Source organism: Thermobia domestica, chromosome 13, assembly GCF_964235325.1.
Source record: "Thermobia domestica chromosome 13, izTheDome1.hap1.1, whole genome shotgun sequence".
Taxonomy (NCBI): domain Eukaryota; kingdom Metazoa; phylum Arthropoda; class Insecta; order Zygentoma; family Lepismatidae; genus Thermobia; species Thermobia domestica.
This window is the reverse complement of record NC_137466.1, coordinates 172,976,068-172,997,897: the sequence shown is the minus strand read 5'-3', so window position 1 is coordinate 172,997,897 and position 21,830 is coordinate 172,976,068. Positions and strand designations below refer to the sequence as shown.

General features: G+C 36.4%; 1 protein-coding gene across 1 annotated transcript in view; it reads left to right on the top strand.

Annotated features, from left to right (window-relative positions):
• The window catches only part of LOC145668761 (rho-related GTP-binding protein RhoE-like), a 281,380-nt gene that overhangs the window by 205,598 nt on the left and 53,952 nt on the right, over nt 1-21,830 (top strand). Inside the window, exon 3 of the mRNA XM_081736910.1 lies at nt 17,880-17,989. Within this exon, the coding sequence (XP_081593036.1) occupies nt 17,880-17,989 (110 nt within the window). The remainder of the gene's footprint in view (nt 1-17,879; nt 17,990-21,830) is intronic.

Sequence of the window (21,830 nt, the reverse complement as noted above, 5' to 3'; positions counted from 1 at the left end):
CATCCATAATTTGCCGTAGTACGGTCCCGACGCACTTCCATGTATTTAGTTTTCTCTGCATTTACTTCTAAACCCATGTCCCTGCAAGCGTTTAATAAGATCTCTGCATTTCTTTCTATTGTTCTCTTATCATCCCCTATTAAATTTACATCATCAGCATATGCCATAACCTGATGAATACCGTTCAACTCTAGGCCCTGGTTGCTATCTTTGATTTTCCTTATAGCGTATTACAGAACAAAATTTAATAATAATGGTGACAACGCATCTCCTTGTTTCAGGACATTTGCGACGTGAAAGCTCGTGAACAAAAATTTTCCTACCCGGACTTTACTTTGGGAATTATTTAAACATATCCACTTTAAGTTACCACTTATTTTCCAAAATTCTATTTGAAAAAAAAAAAAAAAAAAAAAAGGAACTTCAATAAGTTCACATATGGAAACATAACGGTAGACAATTGTGTAAGAAAATAAATTCTGCATATACTTGAGGGGTATAGCATAAAACCCTGTATTATAAAATATAATTAAAACACCTTGTATCTAATTAGGGTTTTTTAAAAAAATCTGATAAAAGGGTTTATATTAAGTTTGCTGTAATTTATGTATAATGTTGTGTCTGGTCTGCACTTTTCTTGCATATAGAATTGGTGACAAACACATTCATTCCCTTTGGTCTTTTATAATGATCTAACATGAGCATGTGAAATGTGTAATACTAGTTAACATGACCGCTGGAACTCTATTGTTCCTGTTGGGTTACGATGCAACAATATGTCCTTAGGGAGAAGTTCGCTGGTAATGAGAATGTATTATCAAAATAGGCCAACTAAATGAGTGTATCTAGAGGTACCCTTCTGGGATTGTTTTTATACATTATACAATAGTGATAGAAGTTTTATTGTGTCATCGTTTATGGTAACATGGAGAATTGCCTCAAAACAACAGTTCTTCGCTTCACATTTATACCTATTGAAACTAAATGTATGTGATGTGTCAGTGTGTAATTAATTACGTAATGTTGACTGGTTGTGTAGTTGATTATTGCTAGTCGATCATTGACGATATGGACTGTCTTGTCGGTTCATTAATAACCTTGGAGATTACTGGACGGACTCAGGGTAAAAGGTAACAAGTCATTTTTATTTATTTTTCAGGAGAGTCATCTTATTCCCTTTTACCCGCTGTGGATTCCATTGTAGCTTAATTATTCCCTTTTGCACGTCTCTTGTACTTGTTTTTGGTCACTTTTTTTTTCATAGGGCTTTTCATACAAAAAAGCGCCATTTAAAATACTACAACTCTGTGTTAAAAACCGAAAATTGTAAAAAAGTGACTTGTTACCTTTTACCCTGAGTTCGTCCATATATATATATATATATATATATATATATATATATATATATATATATATATATATATATATATATATATATATATATACATACCATTTGTTGATTTAAGACAAATACTGTTGACACAGATCCTGTAATTTACCACTTTTGGAGACGACATATTATGTTGTGGGAAACAGCCTATACAGCTATACTGTCAAGGGCTGATCCAGCATGATTATCTGTACGCCCACCAACTGTACCGAATTGAAACCTTAGACGTCGTTTCGAGCCCCGTTAATGGTATATTTTGTCCTTCAGTATTGCATAAAGACGCAAACCACAAAAACTCAAAAGCTCAAACTGCCACTAGATTGCGTTTGTTTCGTATACTTTTTATAGTTATTTTATCTTTTGGTCTAATATTTGTAGTGTAGATTCGACACGATTTACTAACATGTATATTTATATAAAACTTGTACTAATTTATACATAGGGTCTAATTCGTCCGGCCACATAAGTTAGATCTCATAGCTTTTAACCTACCGAGTTCAAAAATGGTTTTTGTACAAAGGAGAACGAATTGGACTTGTTTGGATACACTGTGGTTCCTGCCAAAGCTTTGTGTGTTGATTGAAGTTAAGCAGTGTTGTATCTATCCAGTACTTAGATATGTGACCATTGGGAATTAAGTTGTTGTCGTGCAATATGAAGACACCATACCTTTTGAACATTTCTGTATATTTGCGGGCGAATTTTCGGTGCACTTCATACAGTTGATCACTATATCGATCCGCACTGATGGTTTGGCCTCGACGGAGAGAGACATGATGGATCATTATCCCCATCATAGATCACCTTACCAATATCATCATCTAGGAGTTTCGGAAACTCTCCTGAACTTTGATCAAGATCGAAGCACTGTCTTGACTGTTTACGATTGTCGTGGCTGATTCATTTTTCATTAAAACTGACAATTCGATGCAGGAAACTTCCTCACACTGAGAAAGCTGCACACCCATGAGTCCCAATTTTTACCTACGAAACTGATATGGTCGTCTACATGGCAAGAATACTTTTCCGAGGGTCTGCTTTCTTTCTGTTCTGCGAGCTCACTCGAACATGATGTTGGTCTGTGCCCACAGGGCTCATCTTGCAATGATGTGTCACCAGAAGAACATTTTACAAACCAACGGCGAGTGGTGCGTTCATTCGTAATTCCTGGGCTAAATGCATTGGTAATGGTTTTCACAGTTTCTGTGCAGAATGTCCCAGTTTAAAGTTGTAAAGAAAAATCACTAGCAATTATGTGTTCTCCATAGTACACTTTCGTACGACCCGTTCAACAGAGCACTTACTTCTAACTATATATATATATCACTCTATATGCTGGACGTATAGTGAGTTTGTGACATGAGGTACGCGGCCTTAATTAATCTCTTGTGTTGTGTTGCTGAGGTGAGTTTCCCACCAGACGTCAAAATGGACATTTCATTCTCACCGATCTAATATATGCAAAACAGCAAAATAATGTCGTGCTTATTATTGTATGTATATTCCTTATATCCAGGAGTAAAAGTGCAGGAGAACGCAGTGGACGCCGTCCCCCGCTTCCAAAAAATACAAGTACGGCGTCACCATAGTTCCTAAAAAAAAAAAAAAAATAAAAAATAAAAAATAAAATAAAATAAAAAAATACAATGGACAAAGATAAGCAGGGAGACGGTATTATGCCGCTACCTACCGTCCCCCTACCTTTTCACATCCACTTTTACCCCAGCTTATATCCTTAAAAAAGTATAAAGAAATAAGGAATAATATTCCTTATTTCTCCTTCGCGTTGTGGCTGGCTGCGTAATGTAAAGTTAGCACATCGGCTTTCATCGTTGTTATTTTTGGCTTTCTGACCGGTGAACTTACCTCTTAATTCAGGTATCTTACCAATCTTTCTACAATGCTGCTGCATCAATATTGAGTATAATTTCAGGTCGCAGGTTGTCTGCCAGAAAGCATACATAGTGTAGACATCAAGTCTTCATTTCATTGTTCAGGCCTGAAACCAAGAGGTTTTTTTTTTTTTGTGTGTGTGTGTGTGTGGGGGGGCAAGTCATCGAAAATTCTGTTATAAATATCTAAATTGTGTTTTTGTGTTGAGGTCTGAAGGGGTCACGAAAAGTTTAGGGGGGCCAGGCCCCCTCTAGTTGCCGGCCCGTCATTGTTCATATTGATAATTTAAAACCACACACTGACACCCTGGGACCTTTGTCCCAGTTCCAAGACACTTGCAAAAAAGGTTAGATAATTAAGTTTTAACTAAACTGTGATCTTACAGCACCTTGACTTTACAACCTACAAAAAACTATGGCCGACAAAACGACGTTTTGTTCGATGATACGTGGCCAGCTCCAGTAACGTAGCTACAATCTGTAACTCAAAACTAAATTTTCACGAAAACGAATTACTTATCACGTACTAATCCGTGTTACGTTTTCGGCAGTACATCATTGTCTTCACCAAATACGCACTCCACTATCAGATAATGTAGCTAATATAAAGTAATGATATATTGTCGAATCCGTAACACAGATTAGTAATAAAAAAGTGTTTGTTTTCGTCAGATTTTGATTTCGTCTCAGTTATACCTAGTTACAAAGCTGGAATGAGGAGCACTCAGTGTTAACAATAACCTATGTTCGATAATCCAGAAAAAAAAAAAAAAAAAAAACGTGTGTGTCGTACCCCGGCGAAATTAAAATACCGCTAATTTTACAGTAATTATGTGATATCTTCAAATAGATAAACGATAATCGAAATGTGGAACAAGAGCGCCCTAGACAATATTATTTTACATAAGAAACCGTTATCACGACTCACTTATCTGCTTTCGATTTCGAGCCATTTAGAAAATCGGCATTTATTTTCGCGTTTCTAAACAGCTGAAAACGGAAAGCCACTAGGTGACTTGTGATAACGGTACCTCACGCAAAATAATATTGTCTAGGGCGCTCTTGTTCCATATTTCAATTATATTTTATCTATTTGAAGATATCACATAATTACTGTAAAATTAGCGGTATTTTAATTTCGCCGGGAGGAAGACTCTGTACGACTATACGTAACATCCTGCAGCAAACGTATAACTGAAAAACGTATGTTTCAAAATATTTTCCGTATGAAACAAAGAAAGTATATAGACGGTCAGGATCTCACAGATGGACGTATGTAACGTATAGCTGACGTATGTAACATGCGTATACGTATGTAATATACGGAATGACTATTAGATGTCAGACATCCTCCAGCGGCACGAAGGAACATCAAATCGGGAAAAAGGCAGTACGTACGTAGCATATGGATAATGTAAGCTCCGTACAGATTTCCGTAGTAAACATATGAATACTGTATATTTGTAAAATATACCGCTATCCGGATAACGGATTTTCCTCAATGTAGCTGACAAGAAAATTTCCTTTACATCTGGTCAAAATTTACTTTATTTGATATGAACTATACAATAATTTAAGCTTGTGGTCTTTGTCTTCTAAGCCCTCCAGTGGTCAGACATCGGCTTCCATCAAATGTCAAATCAAAATAAATCAGAAGGATATTTGTTTATTTGGTTCGAGAAGTTACGCGGCCTTTTCCAACACCAAGGCAATATGAGAATTGCCATAGATCTACTGTTTAAGGTGAAACCCGAATTACCGTAATGCATTCAACAATGTTAATGCTTTCCTAACCGGAATCGAACCCGGAACCTTGTGAACCAAAGGGACAAGCACTTGTCACTAAGTAAGCGGGGAGAGCTGGCGGGGCACTTTGCGTGTTCACCTAAAATTGCAGTGTATCCTGCAAGCAGGGGCGGATCCAGGACGGACTTCTGGGGCGGTGGGTTGTAATACTGCTACTCAGAGTTACTTTTAAGAGCTCCAAACTCTGGGATGGGTTATACTTATATATAAAATAAGAAAGTTTCCTCTTCTGAGGGGACGATCGCCCCCCCCCCTGAATCCGCTCCTGCCTGCAAGTGAAAACGAAATTAAAATTTGAAGCCCTTCTTAGTTTATAAAAAATTAATAAGATTAACTTTGGTCCTGCAAAGCTAAGTTCAATTACGAAAATTCCATTTTCGTAAAAGAGTGTTTTCTTGTTCTGTTTTGCTTTGCTTCCCAGATGCACGCATCCAGTTCACTGACACACATGTACTATTAAGGAGTTCCGTGTAGGAGAGATGGGGGTAGTGAACTCGTGTCGAGTGTGTGTTGCAGAAACGACATGCTCTCTGAGAGGCTGCTTCAGCATTCGGTTATCGATTTCTTGTTGAGAAGGAAAGATCCACGTTGGCCCACAGCCGATGGCCCGTAGCGGAAAGGAGCAACACTAATCAATCAAAGTGGACACGTCCCAGTCTCTTGTCCCTGTCCCTGAGGGCTAAGATGAACCTTGAACCCTTGTACCCTCCTTCAGGTCATGAGGAAATGGACCAGAAATCAGATTATGTGCCTCTTGTAGATTTCTTTACAGGATCCTCTATTTTTCTTTTGTTGAAAAGATCTCCCGGTCTTTTCCCTTCTCATGAAAAGGAAATTGAGGCGATGCCAAGTTTGAACGTCGAATCTCACATTGTCCGCACCATTTGACCACTGAGAACAGATTTGCTTTTCCCAAAAGTACGTCACTTATTCATAACTACGTATGTCATATACACGAGACGAATAACAATAAGGTTTATCTAAAGTAATAGAGAGTTCAGAAATTGAACTCGTGCACACCAATATAGTCATCTAGATAAGAATAATGTAGTAATAATTTAAAATTTATGCTATGGAACTTTTAGCAAATAAGAAAGAGGAGACACGTGCGCTCAAAAACATATTTTTGACTCTTTTCACGCGGAAAATTAAAAAGAAAAAAGAAAGGAAGAAAGGGAATAATTTAAACTGAAATCAAGTCCCTTAAAGTTACAGTGTATGAAGGATTCTGGATGGTTAGACTTATTTTTCTTTTAGTTGAATGATTAATAGTCAGCTCAGCATATAGACTTGCTTTACCGTTATTTGTGGATTTCTAAAGCAAACTTCGGCATTTTATAGTTAATTAAGTTGATTTTGAGTTTAACGTCCCGTTCAGCAGCGAGGCTATATGAGACTTGGACCTATTGATTAACGTGGAATCCGAACCACATGAGCTCCCGCCGGGAATCGAACGCGGTTCTCCCACACCAAAAGCGCGTACGCTAACCGCTTAGCCACGAAGGAGCTCACATTTTTTTAAGTTAAGTAGCTGGCTGCCAGTTGCTTCAAGGTACTGAGTTCCTCCTCCCGGAAATCGAAAAAAAGAAAATCTTGGAGTTTAGCGTCCTATGTTATGCCTGTTAGGCTAAGGGAGACAAGGAATAAAGCAAGTGAATGATGATGAACAATTGGTGGAATGAGGAAGTGGGAGGAAACGGGAGTACCCCGAGTAAACCCACGAGCACGATGTTGTCTCCACAAACTTACTTGACAGGAGATCGAACCAGGTACCCCACACAACAGAGGTAAGTGCTCTACCGCTAAGCCATCATTCCTTCCTCCGGGAATCGAACCTGAAAGTCTTGTCTCGGAGAAGAACTCTACTTTGTCTCCTATGTCAACACGAAAATGTTGTCTCGCATCATGACGGATTCTAATTTTGTACATAATACACTGCTTTGTATAAGTACTTAACAACTGTCACAGTTTCCCGCCAATTCTCTTTCATACGGTATTCCGTGTGCAACATCTACGTGCAGGACATTTCACGCAATAATGTCTCTACAATGGTACATAGCTCTCACATTTTCTTTGCCAAGTTCAAAACTTTACAGCTGACCCTCACACAGCTTAAAAATAGGAAAATGAAATGAAATCTTTAAGTTTTACGTCCCACGGTTATGCCGGTTAGGCTAAAGGAGACGGTGATGATGAGAGATGAGTGAAATGGTGGAATGAAGAAAGTGGTAGGAAACGGAAGAACCCCGAGAAAACCCACGAGCACGGTGTTTGTCCACCACAAAGTCCACACGGCGTGAGCTGGGATCGAACCAGGTACTCTAAGCACCGAAGGTGAACGCAGCTTTAAATTAGGATCCAAATCACATGAGCTCTTGGCGGTAAAGAAATCTGTAGCTCTAACCGCATGTAATGAGGAGGGAACTTTTGTGTTAGTAATATTGTGTCTACAATCAAAGGAATATAAAAATGGATATACAGTAGTCATATAGGTCATTCAAGTTAAGAAAAACTGATGTAATAAATCGGCGATCCCTTTGACTTGACTGATACCTTAAACTATGTTACTTTAAATTTTCTTCAACATATGATTATACAAAGCAGATGATGCATGATTATCTTCTCTGGGAGATGATCCAGAACGACAATTTCCATAGTATATATATCCCAAATAGAAAATTTACACAAATTGCAAGATATGTGTGGTTAAATTCAGGTGATCATGATATATACTTAACGCCCTTTTCTTCCAGTGTTTGGTGGCACGGTGACTCAGGATAGAGTGTTTACCTCTGATCCGTGAGATCGCTGGTTGGTTCCTCGGCCAAGTAACTTTGTGGAGGACAGCATCGTGTCCGTGGGTTTTCTCGGAGTACTCCTGCTCCTCCCACATTCCCATCCTACCAATTCTTCCATCATTAGTCACTTGTCTTAATCATCGACTTACTTAGCCTAAAAAGGGCATAAGAATGTTACATTAAACCAGTAGCGTAGCCAGGATGTGTGTTTCGGGGGAAGGGGGGCAAGTGCTATTATAGGTACATATAAAAAAATTACAAACAAAAAATATATAAACATAAAAATATATAAAATATTACAAATATCAAAGTACCAAAGTACATTGTTGGACCTCTTTGGAGGCGGGCGGCCCCTCTGGCTCCCCTTCTCTACGCCACTGCATTAAACTGAAAGATTTCATTTTATTTAATTTCTTCCAGTGTTTGATAAATGTGTTGTGCAAAGAATCTCTTATAATTTCTGCCTACAATTACGTATTGTTATTGGTTCAATGCTTTCTCAATAATGTTGTCAACGACAGTAGACGAGAAATATGATTGTCTCGTCTCGTCCCGCAAATTATGTAGAAGTTTCTCGATTCGCGAAGAATTCTTTCTAGTCTCACCTCGATTTTCGAAGGGGGCGCGGTGGCTCAGTGGTAGAGCGTTCACCTCTGGTGCTTGGGGTCCCGGGTTCGATCCCAGCCTCCGCCAAGTGAACTTTGTGGTGGACAAACACCGTGCTCGTGGGTTTTCTCGGGATTCTCCCGTTTCCTCCCACTTTCTTCATTCCACCCTTTCACTCATCTCTCATAATCACCGTCTCCTTTAGCCTAACCGGCATAACCGTGGGACGTAAAACTTAAAGATTTAATTTCATTTTTTCGATTTTCGAAAAGCTTCTCGTCTCAAACATTTTTATTAAATCGTTCCGTAAATTTACGTACAAAATGCCCTGATTTTTTCTTCATATCATCTAGAAGTTATTAGAATCCTTCCGCGTCACGAGAAGTCTACGCAAGGCGTGATATAACAATATTTAAAACTATATTTATTTTTGGAGTATATTGTGCAACGACTTAAGCGTATCTTTAAACGTCGATGAATGCTCTTTATTTTGTTCGTACAATCATTTTATCAATTTATAGTTTTTTATATACTATGAATTTATACGATCAATTTATAGTTTTAGGTAGTAGTGTTTGAGATGTAAGACTTAAGTGAACTAGTGTTGCTTACGAGAGTCGTTAAGAGGCCTGACCACTGCAAAATTAAAATACCGCTAATTTTACAGTAATTATGTGATATCTTCAAATAGATAAAAATATAACCGAAATGTGGAACAAGAGCACCCTAGACAATATTATATTGCATGAGGTATCGTTATCACGAGTCACCTAGTAGTAGCTTTCCGTTTGCAGCTATTTATAAACGCGAAATTAAATTTCGATTTTTTTTTTTAATGGCTGGAGCTCGAAAGCAGATAAGTGAGTCGTGATAACGGGATCTCATGTAAAATAATATTGTCTAGCGAGCTCTTGTTCCACTTTTCGATTATCTTTTTATCTATTTGAAGGTATCTCATAATTACTGTAAAATTAGCGATGCTTTAATTTCACTGTGATGGGACCTCTTAAATTTCACTTCTCGTCTCATGGGCGACATTATTTTTAAACCATTGTGTATATTATAGTCTACAATTTGGCTGAACAATAAGAGATCTGTTATATCTATAGCAATATTTCTTTTTTTATTATATATAAGCTTAGAGTTGGTACTTAAGACAAGGAGAAAGAAAACATACCATCAGTCAGTTATCATTCGAGACTTAACTTGTCACCGTCGGTTCTTGTGCTGCATATGACGCTGTTCTCATGCACCTAATATTAATCTTACGTAACAGCTCACAGTCAAGGGCCTTCGTTTTGCTGCTTGTCTCCCTTTTTTGGATGAGGGATGGGGCTTTAAAAGCAAACCAGCCACCAAGAAAGAGCAAGCTGTAATTCAAACGGATGAACTCAACAGCTGTACTCGCTCAAGAATGTTATTACAGAGCCTAGTTACATAGAGCAACTGCAACTTTTGTTTCTGCATATATATACATACATCTAACAGATGTCACCAACATTATGCAGAGGTTCTTGGGCGGTTGTTCCTGGTTTGTAATTTCGCGTTGAACGAGATGAAATTTTCGGATTTGTCATCATATTAAGCATATTTTTGCATTTGATTATACTAAATTATTTCTTTGTTGGAAAATTCTAAAATATTAACTTAAAAAGAAATGCCCAAAGATATTATGTTATATATAAGTATATATATATAAACTGTAACAGATGATTCCTTACATCAAAATAAAAGAAAATGTTCATAAAGTCATCCTGTAGAAAAAATTGCGTTTGGGCTGTCGAAAATCGTGGAAAAGCTAAATTTTAATACGCTGTACTTCCGATACGAGAAACCGCTGAGAGACACTCCTTATCAGCGTAAAAAAAGTTATGCATACGCCATCCAAAAGTGCATGTTTCATTAATGCAATGGATGTGCAAGGAATTCCTTAGAGGGCATAATTCCCAGTTATGTTGCTAAGAGAATTCTCAGATTTTCTCTGATTTCAAGGTGGGTCTAAAGTAGTCAAAGGGGAAATCTTGACAACAGTGGTCACGGAATGCTTCGGCAGAAAGTTGGAAGTGTTAGCACACCACGCTCCCTCATGTTCGGAACAACGCGTGGACTAACTTCCAAAACCCGAGCACAAGTGGTCCACACACACTATTGATAACAGATTACTAGGGGCAGGACTTCGGGCATACACACCAATTGCCGGTCTACTACTGGTGCCACAGCATCGCCATACACGGCTGAGCTGGTGCCACCAAAGGAACACCTGAAAGGAGAATGGCGTTCTGTTGCGTTCAGCGATGAAAGCCGATTCTGTCTGTATGCAGGGAATGGAAGATTGCGAGTGCGACGTCGATTTGGAGATCGTCTGCTCCTACAGTGCGTTCGTGGAAGACACGGTTGTCGCACTCCAGTGTTATGGTGTGGGGTGCAATCAGCTACAACTCCCGTTCGCCTTTAATGTTTATGAATGGGACATTGACAGCGTGTTCTGTGTTTTTCGGGTACTGCCGTTTCCCCCCACATTCTCATTCCACCAATTCTTTCATCACTGTTCACTTGCCTTAATCATCCATCTCCCTTAGCCTCAAGGGCATAATTGTGGGACGTTATGAATGAGGTTTTCCTTGGTTTTCCTCATTCACACCAGGCAAATGCCGGAGTTGTACCTAACTTATTGGTCCTAGGCCGCTTCCTTCCTTCCCTTTCCCCGGATTGTGTGCTCGCCAAGGGACGTCATTCCTCATATCGTGAAGGGCTAAATGGCCTTAAATGCCCAAAGCCCAGAAATCTAAATCCTAAATCCTAAATTGAAAGAAAGATTTTAATATCTAAAATTTGCTGCCCTTTCCTTTAAAATTCAAATATTCCTCTCTTTATTTCGATTGATGGATACCAAAGTTAATTTTGTTTCCTAATATATTCTGTAGTAGTGTCACCCAGCTTTGTATATTGGATTTTAAAGTGCTCTTCTAATAGATTATGGTGGTCTAACAAAACATCCATCATTATTGAACAACCTCCAAATCAATTCTGATGACCTTGCGGAACAAACCCTCATCCAGTGTCAAGGATGACGTGAACGATTATTAGTTATGTTTCCTCCTTTTCTTTCTTCTTCGGTTACGTCATCTGCATCCGGCAAGGTAGAAAAAAAGTTACAAAATACGAAAAAAAAAAAAAAAAACTGGCCGAAGTTTGGTTGAAAAAAAATACGCTGCACAGACGAAATTTGCATTTCAATAGTTTATGCAGGTGGAAAACGTATGGAGCTGATGAACAAAATTAAAACGTGTCCCTCAGTAAAATTTCACTAACTTCTCCAACATTTCCTACTGATTATTGAAGTTGTTATTTTTTGTTCATTTTAGTTCTCATGCGTTATACCAGTGGAAAATATAAAATTTGTAATGTGAAAGTTTACAAAAGTTTTTGCATTTATCTTAATTCTATTCCAGTGAGAATCAATTTAAAAAGTCGCTGATAGTTGTTGAAATCAAATAATTTGTGATGTTGACTAGAATAAAATACTGTGAAGTGACTGTGTATTGGAAATGAAGTGACTGTGTATTTAATTCATTAAATTCGATCATTATTAAATTACTTTATTAACGAAAGAAACATGAACTTTTGAAAACTCATTGAAAGAAAACTTTGATTAGAACTATACATTCTCAGACACCTGTTGTAAATGCATATTTGTTAAATAAACTCGACTAGCTTCCTTCTCTCCTTTCCGCATATCTTCAAGCATAGCCTGAAACTTCCCGATTCATTGGACTCTTAGGTCATCATTCTTGAGTTGATCAAAACCACGAGGAACAAAACAACAAGGGGTATTCGACACACGATTAGGATAGGTGCAGGATCGACGAGAGAAGCAGATCCCACCATTGGAGGACTACCGACTCCAAGTTCAAAGGATACCATTCTGCCGGTTCATCGCCGCAGATACTTTTGTTAGTTGAGATTAGTAGATTGAAAATGTAGAAGAATATCATCCTAAAACGCATTATTGTGGAAACGCATCACGGAGAGAGTTCGACGCCCCTAACAGTCCAGCAGGATTGAATTCCAGTTTTTGGTTGTTACCAGAACATCCAGGTTCCTTTACGGCAAACCTTTCATCGTTCCAGATGACCAGGACGACGCCAGTCTCGATGGATTTTTCAGGCTAGTGCTCATCCTTTATCTTTCAATCATAACCTATTTCTCTCTCTCTCCTTTTCCCTACTAGTCATTTTTCAAAATTAGAAACATTTGAATTTTATTTAAATTCAATCATAATTTAGTTATTAAGTACCGTGTTGTGCATCAGTTCCATCCCCAGTAGTTACTTTATTCTATGAGTATTTTTAGAGATTATTCTGAGCTACAACTGATGACACAGCACCGGCACAATACGTAATTAATGGTTGAACAGTCTTAAGCTAGTTTTACGTCCCACTTTTATGACCTGCACGTTAAGGGAGAGGGATGATTAAGGAAAGTGAATGATATTGAAGTAGTTGGGTGAATAACAACATGAGGAGAAAACGGGAGAATCCCGAGAAAACTCATAGACACAATTTTGTCCACCACAAACTCACATAACCGGGAATCGAACCAGGGATTCCTCACATAAATTGCATTTATCGATAAAGATGAATGTATTAGCCATAAAGAGGAAAGTATTTATCACTAAAAGAAGAAAGTATTTTATTTATTTATTTCTAGTATTATTATTGTTATTATTTTAATGTTTATAGATTTGTTAAACAAATCTAATGTAAATTAGTAGAGTCTAGCTGCAACAACAGAAAATTCTACAATATTACTTGTGTGTAACTAAAATAAAAAAAAAATTCCAAACATGAGACATAAACCAGTTGATAGATCTTGTTAAACTGAACAAAATGGCATGCGTAAGGGTAAGATCTTGGGTGTTTTTCGAGAAAATCGAATTTTCATACTGCTCGTTTCCAGTTTATTATTGTGTTGGAGCAGATTTCTTTTACTCGTTTATGTAAAAAAAAAAAAAAAAAAAAAAAAAAGTAGACGGCACCAAAACCGAGACTCAACGTATCGAGAATTGCTCGAGACGACACCGAAATAGAGACAGACAGTTATGTGTCGAGACGAGTCTCGAAAGTCTCGATCTCGTTTCGAATATTGACAAAAAATATATTTAAGAAAAAACGGAATTTCCTTTATTCAAAATGTATTACGTTATTAAATTATATGTGATATATATATATATATATATATATATATATATATATATATATATATATTGGATGGCAGCAATTATAAGTGTATACACGGGAAAAAGGAGGAGGAGCATATACCAGTTATGATCAATTTGTATATCGCAAGTGTTTTAAAAGGGCACACAATTTTGGACTGAGATTTAGTATATTTTATTCTTCTTCCAGTCATTTTACATACCGTATCTATTTAAATACCATGTTGTGCTAACTAACGTTAACATCGTTTTATAATTTCTTAAAATATTAATAATTTGATTTTCCATTCGTAAAAATCATAACTTTAAACATAACAGATATTTTAAAAAATAATAATGAACAAACAACTGTTAAAAATAATAACGGACACAGATTGAAAATAAAATGGACGTGTTAACATACAGTAGTTAATAATATTAATTGTAGTGTAGGCAATTTTAATTATAGTGTCAGGTATAGCGGTTCACTACACGTTGATCACTATAGAGTAAAAACGATAATTCTCTAGATAGACTGAAGTTGTTTTCTGTATTCAATATAAGCGTCCCAAGAATATATTCCAACCACCAGTCTAACCTATCGATTTAAATTGGAAAAGTAGAAATCAGTATTAATTGAGAAAATATTACGCCATACAAACCAAACTCCTTTCTTTTAACGTGATATAAGCGTTACACTGTTACTTGTTTATTCACAAATCAAATTAGTGACGGATACCAAAATGCGAGATGAGAGAGAGACAGACACAGAGAGAGAGAGAGAGAGAGAGAGGAAGAGGAGGTATCTATAATAAGATAAAGTACGTCTTCTAGGAGTAGAGGATAAAAAGAATGCTCAGATGTTCAGATCAATACATAATAAACTTATATCCCTCAATTTCAATAAACTTCAAGTAATCTGACAGCTACATTTATCCTCTTTTCTTCCTTTGAAGTCGGAGGCTATCTCAAAGGCAAAATTCTGCCATGAGAATATTCACGAAAGTTGGATTTTTGCAAAATTAACGTGATAGAATAAAACACAATATATTAATAACATTATTCTGGTAGCCAATGAAGGAAAGTTAAGACTTATAAGACAATAAAGGCGAGTCCGTTGTACTTAGAGGTCCGCAAACTATCCCCTTTTCAGAATAAGAAAAGTCAGATTATGTATTATGGCGGTTTTGTAGGATGGGTCCAAATGTTCCATTGTAGATAAAGCAGAGAAATTATCAAACTAACAAAAGAATTCCAGATTTTAATTTTGTACCGAGGTCAGGACAGTTGTTAAGAATACTTACCGTTTGAAACACAGACCAATAATATCTCCAATAATATATCGCATTTTTCTTGTGTATATTGGGTTTCTTTCTCCCAATGTTGCGTACATACCTGTTTTAGTTTAACGTCCAACGATTATGATGGAATGACAAAAATAGGACGAAATGGAAGAACTCCGAGAAAACTTACGCACACGGTGTTTGTCAACTATGCACTAGCCGTGAAACCAGGAGACCTCAACATGAAAAAAGCGGTCAATCGTGAAAAATTAAAATATAAATGCAGTTAATGATTCAGAGAACTATAATATAAACTTATCATTTGTGACACTTTTTCTCACCCCACTTTGTTAAGAAATTTTGAATTAATTTCTCGTTAATATTTTTCGCTACTGTACAAATCTACTTTAGGAAACAATTTTACAGTAAAGGCATGTGACTGGCATTTTAGTAACAATCTTGGCCGTGTTCAGAAGTCTACACATGGCTTTCATGCTTATAATTGTATTATAGCACTGAAATGAGGAAAACTCAATAGACACTAAATAAACATTGATAATAGCAGAAATATCTAACACTTGAAATTGTGGTATGTGTTCTTTCCTACCTGGAAATATTTTTCACCATGAAAAAAATAAGTAAATTCCTATATTCAGAGCAATTTTATAATCAAATCCAGTAATTTCCCTGTTCTTAGTAATTTCCATTGGAAATCAACAAATCATTGCAAATATTAATATTTATTAAATGGTATTATCTTGAAGGAAAAAATCCTGAGACTTCATGCTTTTTTACAGCACATAAAAAATATATGGTCACTGAAAATCGAATTCCTGTCCTCTATACTAATATGAACAATATGAATAACTTGTCTTCTAAATAATTTAATAACCCTTATAGATAATACTACCTAGTAATGATGATTATCAATAATCAATGTATTAACTTACATTTTTGTCTTCTTCAATATGCCATATCTGATCTTAACTCATTTAGCATAAGGTTTTACTACACATTTAAGGTACCCGAAAAAATTATTTTTGCAGTCAGACCCGTATACTTAACGTTACGCCATAGCTGGTAGCACCATCAACAAAAACTGTAGTATCAAAATATATTCACAGGAGTCTTCAATGGTATCAGAATGCTAATGACTTTAATTATCTTTCATGTGATTCATTCACGTGAATCGAACAACAGACTCGCACTCACAAGGAACCCTAGGTATCTATCAGAGCCCGATTTTCATGAAACTTTGTATATAGAGAGAGCACCTCGGGAAACTCGCATAGCCAAAATTGTAGCTGCAGAGTCCAAGACGTTGGGACACTAGGGCCCGAGAAAGATCAAAAGTGGAACGTCAGTACATTAAGGACAGCGACACGAAATGAGCATGCATGGATATGAGATGGTCGATATGATCAGTTAAAAGTTATGAAAAGAATATCCGCCATCTTAAAAGAGGCCATGTAGAAACTGGTGCGATTGGTGTTAATGAGAAGAGGATCATCCAATGCATTAATTTGAACGTAAATAGCCACAAAAACCTGTTGGTGAAGTCTGTTGTGGGATTACATTATTCCTGTGCTTCTGGTAGAGTGGTTTAGGTACAAGATAAGCAAAGTGTATCCCATGATACTCGAGCAGATGCAGAATACGAAGCGCTATAGGTGGACCGATATGACGTTCTGATTTCTGTTCGAATTAACTTAAGTCTAATTTAAAGTTAAAAGTTAATGTCAACCATAACATTATTATGAAGATTGAACCCGTTATATCAGCACATCCACAACAATTACAGGTTGACTGTGACACAAATGATGTAGTGCTAAAATTATATCCTCGTATTTCGCTCGGTTTTCTAGTTCCACTGATCCCACTCATAGCGCTCCATAATCTGCATCAGTTCGAGTGTTATAAGATACACTTTGCTCATTTGAAGCTAAACCACTCTACCAGAAGCACAGGGATCATGTAATCCCACAACAGACTTCACCAACAGGTTTTTGTGGCTATTTATGTTCAAATTAATGCATCGGATGACCCTCTTCTCATTTACACCAATCGCACCAGTTTCAACATGGCCTCTTTTAAGATGGCGGACATTCTTTTTTCATAACTTTTAACTGATCATATCGACCATCTCGTATCCATGTATGCTCATTTCGTGTCGCTACAATGATTAGTTTTAAAGAAAAACGTGCATTTTCTCACCATGTCCTTAATGTACTGACGTTCCACTTTTGATCTTTCTCGGGCCCTAGTGTCCCAACGTCTTGGACTCTGCAGCTACAATTTTGGCTGTATGAGTTTCCCGAGGTGGTCTATATATATACAAAGTTTCATGAAAATCGGGCTCTGATAGATACCTAGGGTTCCTTGTCAGAAAATTTTGTTTGGTCCCATCTTAAGGGAGGGGCGTCCGATACTATATACCACTACGTCTATGTAGTGTTGAACGGGTATTATTCTGCACCCGAAAAGACGATAAGGAATTGTAAAACACATCCACCTATATTTTCAGGAAAAAAATGATAGAAGTACATTGTTGTTATAATACAAAGAGTACAGATGAAGTGTAAGATCAAATTTTCATGCTATAGCAATCATTTCTCTGTTAAATAATTCAAGTTTTATTGAGAAAGTTTAGAGTTAGAAGTTTTTTTCATTTTTTTCTTTTTTCTTTTTTGGAGAGGTTTTACGTAAGAGACCTCCTCTTGGGTGCGCACCTGATCGAACATAAAATATTTTGGAATTGGAAGGCCGAAGAACCAATGTAATAGATTCAAATTATTATCAAAATATCTACTACAAATATTTATTTTGCATTCATCGTCTTATTGAAGACGTGACAATATCCAAACCCTCCTGGTTATGTAATTGTAATTTTTTTCCTTTCCGTTTCAGGTGCCTCGGCCTATGACACAGTTCGTCCCCTCGCTTATCAAGACGCCAAAGTGTTCCTCCTTTGTTTTCGAGTCAGCGACCCAGATTCATTGGATAACGCAGTTAATAAGGTATTTATAAGGCCTAACGTATTTATTGTTTAAGTGCATGTATTTTTATTCTACGATTCTGATTAAATGGAATTCAAAATCTTTAAATACAAGATATAATTCTAAAGACTTTAGATCGAGATTGTTATTTTTTTTCATAAGAGTTACAGCTAAGTATAGTGTCCCAGGAACGTGCAAAAGTAATTAATTAATAATTAACGTAATAATTAACATGAAATACTCTTCTCTGTTTACGAATATCCTACTCCATTTTCCCAGCCATTTTCGAAGAAAGTACGAGGGCAGTTCGAAAAAAAAATACTGTTTGGTTATCAATGATATGCAGATGCAGAACTTTTATTATACACATTACTTTACTTTTCAACATATTCACCATTGAAATTGAGGTACTTGTCAACGTTTTGCAATGTTTGAAATTCCCTCTGAAAAAAAATCCCGCCTGGGAATGAAGCCAGCCGCTAACATGGTGAAGAGCATTGTCATTGTCGAACCGGTGTGCAACACAAGCCACTGTTTCATGTGCTTGGAGAGGTGGTAGTCGCTCGGCGTCATATTGACAATTTTGCCAATTACCTGCACGAGTTCACTGCTGATTACAGATGGGCGCCCATTTCGTGCCACATCGTGCACGTCAGTTTGTCCATCTTTAAACATGTGACACCATTCACGTATGAGACCTTCACTTTACGTCCGTAAACATCATACAGTTCGTGATGAATCGCAGCTGCCGAAAGTTGTTTCGCACTCAGAAAACGTATTACCGCAGCATTTCACATTTGGCGTTTTTTAAATATATATTTTATTATTATTATTATTATTATTATTATTATTATTATTATTATTGAAACATTCATTTTTGTTATAGCGGACGTGTATGTGTATGTTTGTGTCAAAATACTACACTGGAAAACAACTGCAAGGCTGTCAGAGTATACGCACATAGTATCACAGAAAGTGAAAGCCAAATCGTAAGCAACGTTGAGCCCAAATAGTGTTTTGTTATATTTTCTTACTCGAAACTATTGTATTATTTTGGAGAGTGGGAAGACGAACAAACTTGAAATTACATTCTGAATATTCAAGACATAGTACATGTATCTTGATTAAGAAATAAGGTCACATTGGCATTGAAGACAAATATTCTAGCACGAGGAGTGCACATCATTAATCAATCAATTTTAAAATTCTGCAGTAATTCTATGAAGTTAATATAATTTAGATTGTTTCAGGATTATTAGATCTTTCTGAACCACCAGATCTGTTTGTCACTGGTTTGTCTGAGAAGTGACACCTAGTTCCAGATGATTAGTGATTTCAATGCTGTAACACAGCAATACTTACTCGGTACATGGGTATTTGAAACATGAGTCATCGTTGTTGTTAAATTTAGTTTTGTCGTTCATTCATTTAAGTGAGAATTAGTGCGGTTGTTGATCTTTTCAAGGAAAGAAGTCAGCTGGATGAAGGTATAATCCTCGTTGTAAACTGCAAAATCTATACAATTTGCTGAAGAAAACGATAAAGTAACAGAGCTTCGGTATACTATTGTTGTTAGGTAAGATGTGCAAGGGTGCCGATCCTGGGGCCTCCCCAAAGCTCATGTGGGCTCCCATGTATTTTTATGAATATATATTTTTATATGTATTTTTATTGTTATATCTATTGTTACATGTATTTTCTTATGAATGCCCCCCCCCCTCCCAAAGTTACAAGAAAATCGGAGCCCTTGAAGATGTGTATGTCCTGATGATTAAGAACATATTTATGTTAACTTCCCTTGCCGTTCTTGACGAGTTAACGCAATAAATTCGTTCTAGACGCGTTTACATGTATGCTTTTTCAGCTATACGAAGCCTGTCGAAAAGTATCCGACCTTATTTGTTTTTGGGAAAACTACATCGCGTAGGTTGGACAAATTTTGCGTCATGGAAGAGGGGTCCATGGTGTCTTTAGCTTGCATATTTATTTTCATTTGTATCTTGTGTTGTAGAGGAGTGGTTATGTTGGGTGCTCTTCTATGGTATCGGTGCGGCTAAAATGGTAAAGACATGGGTGTACGGATAGGACGCGATAATTACGTCATGATCAACTCCGTGGATATATTCGATCTCGCCAAGACGTGACAAAGCTCGCGAAGATCCAGAGAAGATCATCAGGGGCGTAGCGGAATCAAATCAATGTTGATTGTGTTCTTCAATTGCCGAGGCTATGTGCAACAAAGTACGTACAGATATGAAGAAATTCTCTTTAGACATTTCCCGTCTACTGACGTTCTTTGTCCGATCTGTGGACTTCAAAGCCCCGAAGACTGCACCAGGATAATGATTCCTTTCATGCAGCTGAGTGGTTGACCTTTTCACCACAGCACAAGATTTCATTGTTTCGTCAAGTTGTCTGCTCTCCGGGTATAGCTTCGTGAGACTTCTGCCTGTTCCCAAAACTAGTTTAAAGGGCATTAGAACAAAGAAAACGAATGTTAGGTGAGTGTATTGGTTTTCCGGGACCATGGTCGAATACTTTTACGACAAGCCTCGTACAAAGTTATTCATGACGCAGAAACACGCTTAAACATTGAAAAAATAAAAACATGTATTAAAAAGTAAAAAAAAAAATAGTTATATTTTTAAGAACATTATAAATGTCTATTTATGCATGAAAAAAAAAAAACATGGGAAGCTCTCTCATATATACCTACTAACAATTATAACAAAAGTATAAGAAAGCTTTCCCCATACTTTTGTGTTTAGTTATCCATAATTAGATTTTTAAAGATTAATTTTTCTTAAAAATCAGCATTACTTTTCAAACTTCTTTAGTTTTTAATGGAAAGCACATTTCGTTTTTTTAAGAAAATTATATTTTAAAAAACATTTTTTTTTTACTTTTAGGTACAAGTTGTTCTATGTTTTTAAAGAAAGCATGTATTTTCAAATATTTAATTTAATATATTTTTGTTATATTTTTATATTCAATCACTTCTTAAAATATTTCGCTCTTGCACAATTTCAAACTGTTTGCGAAGATCGCCTGCTGGTTATACTGTACATGCCAACGTATGAGAATTTTTGGTTGCATAACGGTGTAGGATATATAGTTAGTAGAAAGCAATAGATATTAACACATAAAAAAAAATAAATAAATGAAATTGATTCTCAACGGTGTAGTGGGTGGGATTAGAGTTATAGTGTGTTGCCTATCACATGGAGACCATTACCCAAATGATCCATGACATTTCATTCAGATGTGACAGATAGTAAAATAAAAGAGATTGAATAAAAATAATAAGATTGCACAATGCAATTAATTAATATTCAGAATAAAAGAAACAATTACACATAAGTCAAATGCACAAATATATTACGGTACTAAAAAAAGAAGCATACAATAACTACAAAAACATGTAAATTGCTAATAAATAATTTTGACTTGTCATATTATACCATACTTTAGTTATACTTTCTTTCTGAGTTTATACTTAATGTCCTGACGACAGCTACTCAGAGACTTCATGTCGAAGCTCTGAACGGAACGAAGTGAATCCGAAATGGTGGATTCCGAATGAATGATTCCAAAAGAATGTATGCTTGGTTTATAAAATCTGTCTTTTTATACTCGTAAATGTTCTTGTTTGTCACAACTAGTTGGCACTATATTTTTGAATCTTAAAATGTCCAAATTATAGTTTTCTGATAAATATTGTTGTTATGTATACAAATATAAAGGTTATTTTTGTTTTTCTGTCCAGTTTTGGAAAATCCGTGTATTTGTCCACTAAAACATCGCCAGATATTTTGTTTTTAACTTTTCTTGCAAACAATTGTGAGATACCAGATGCACATAT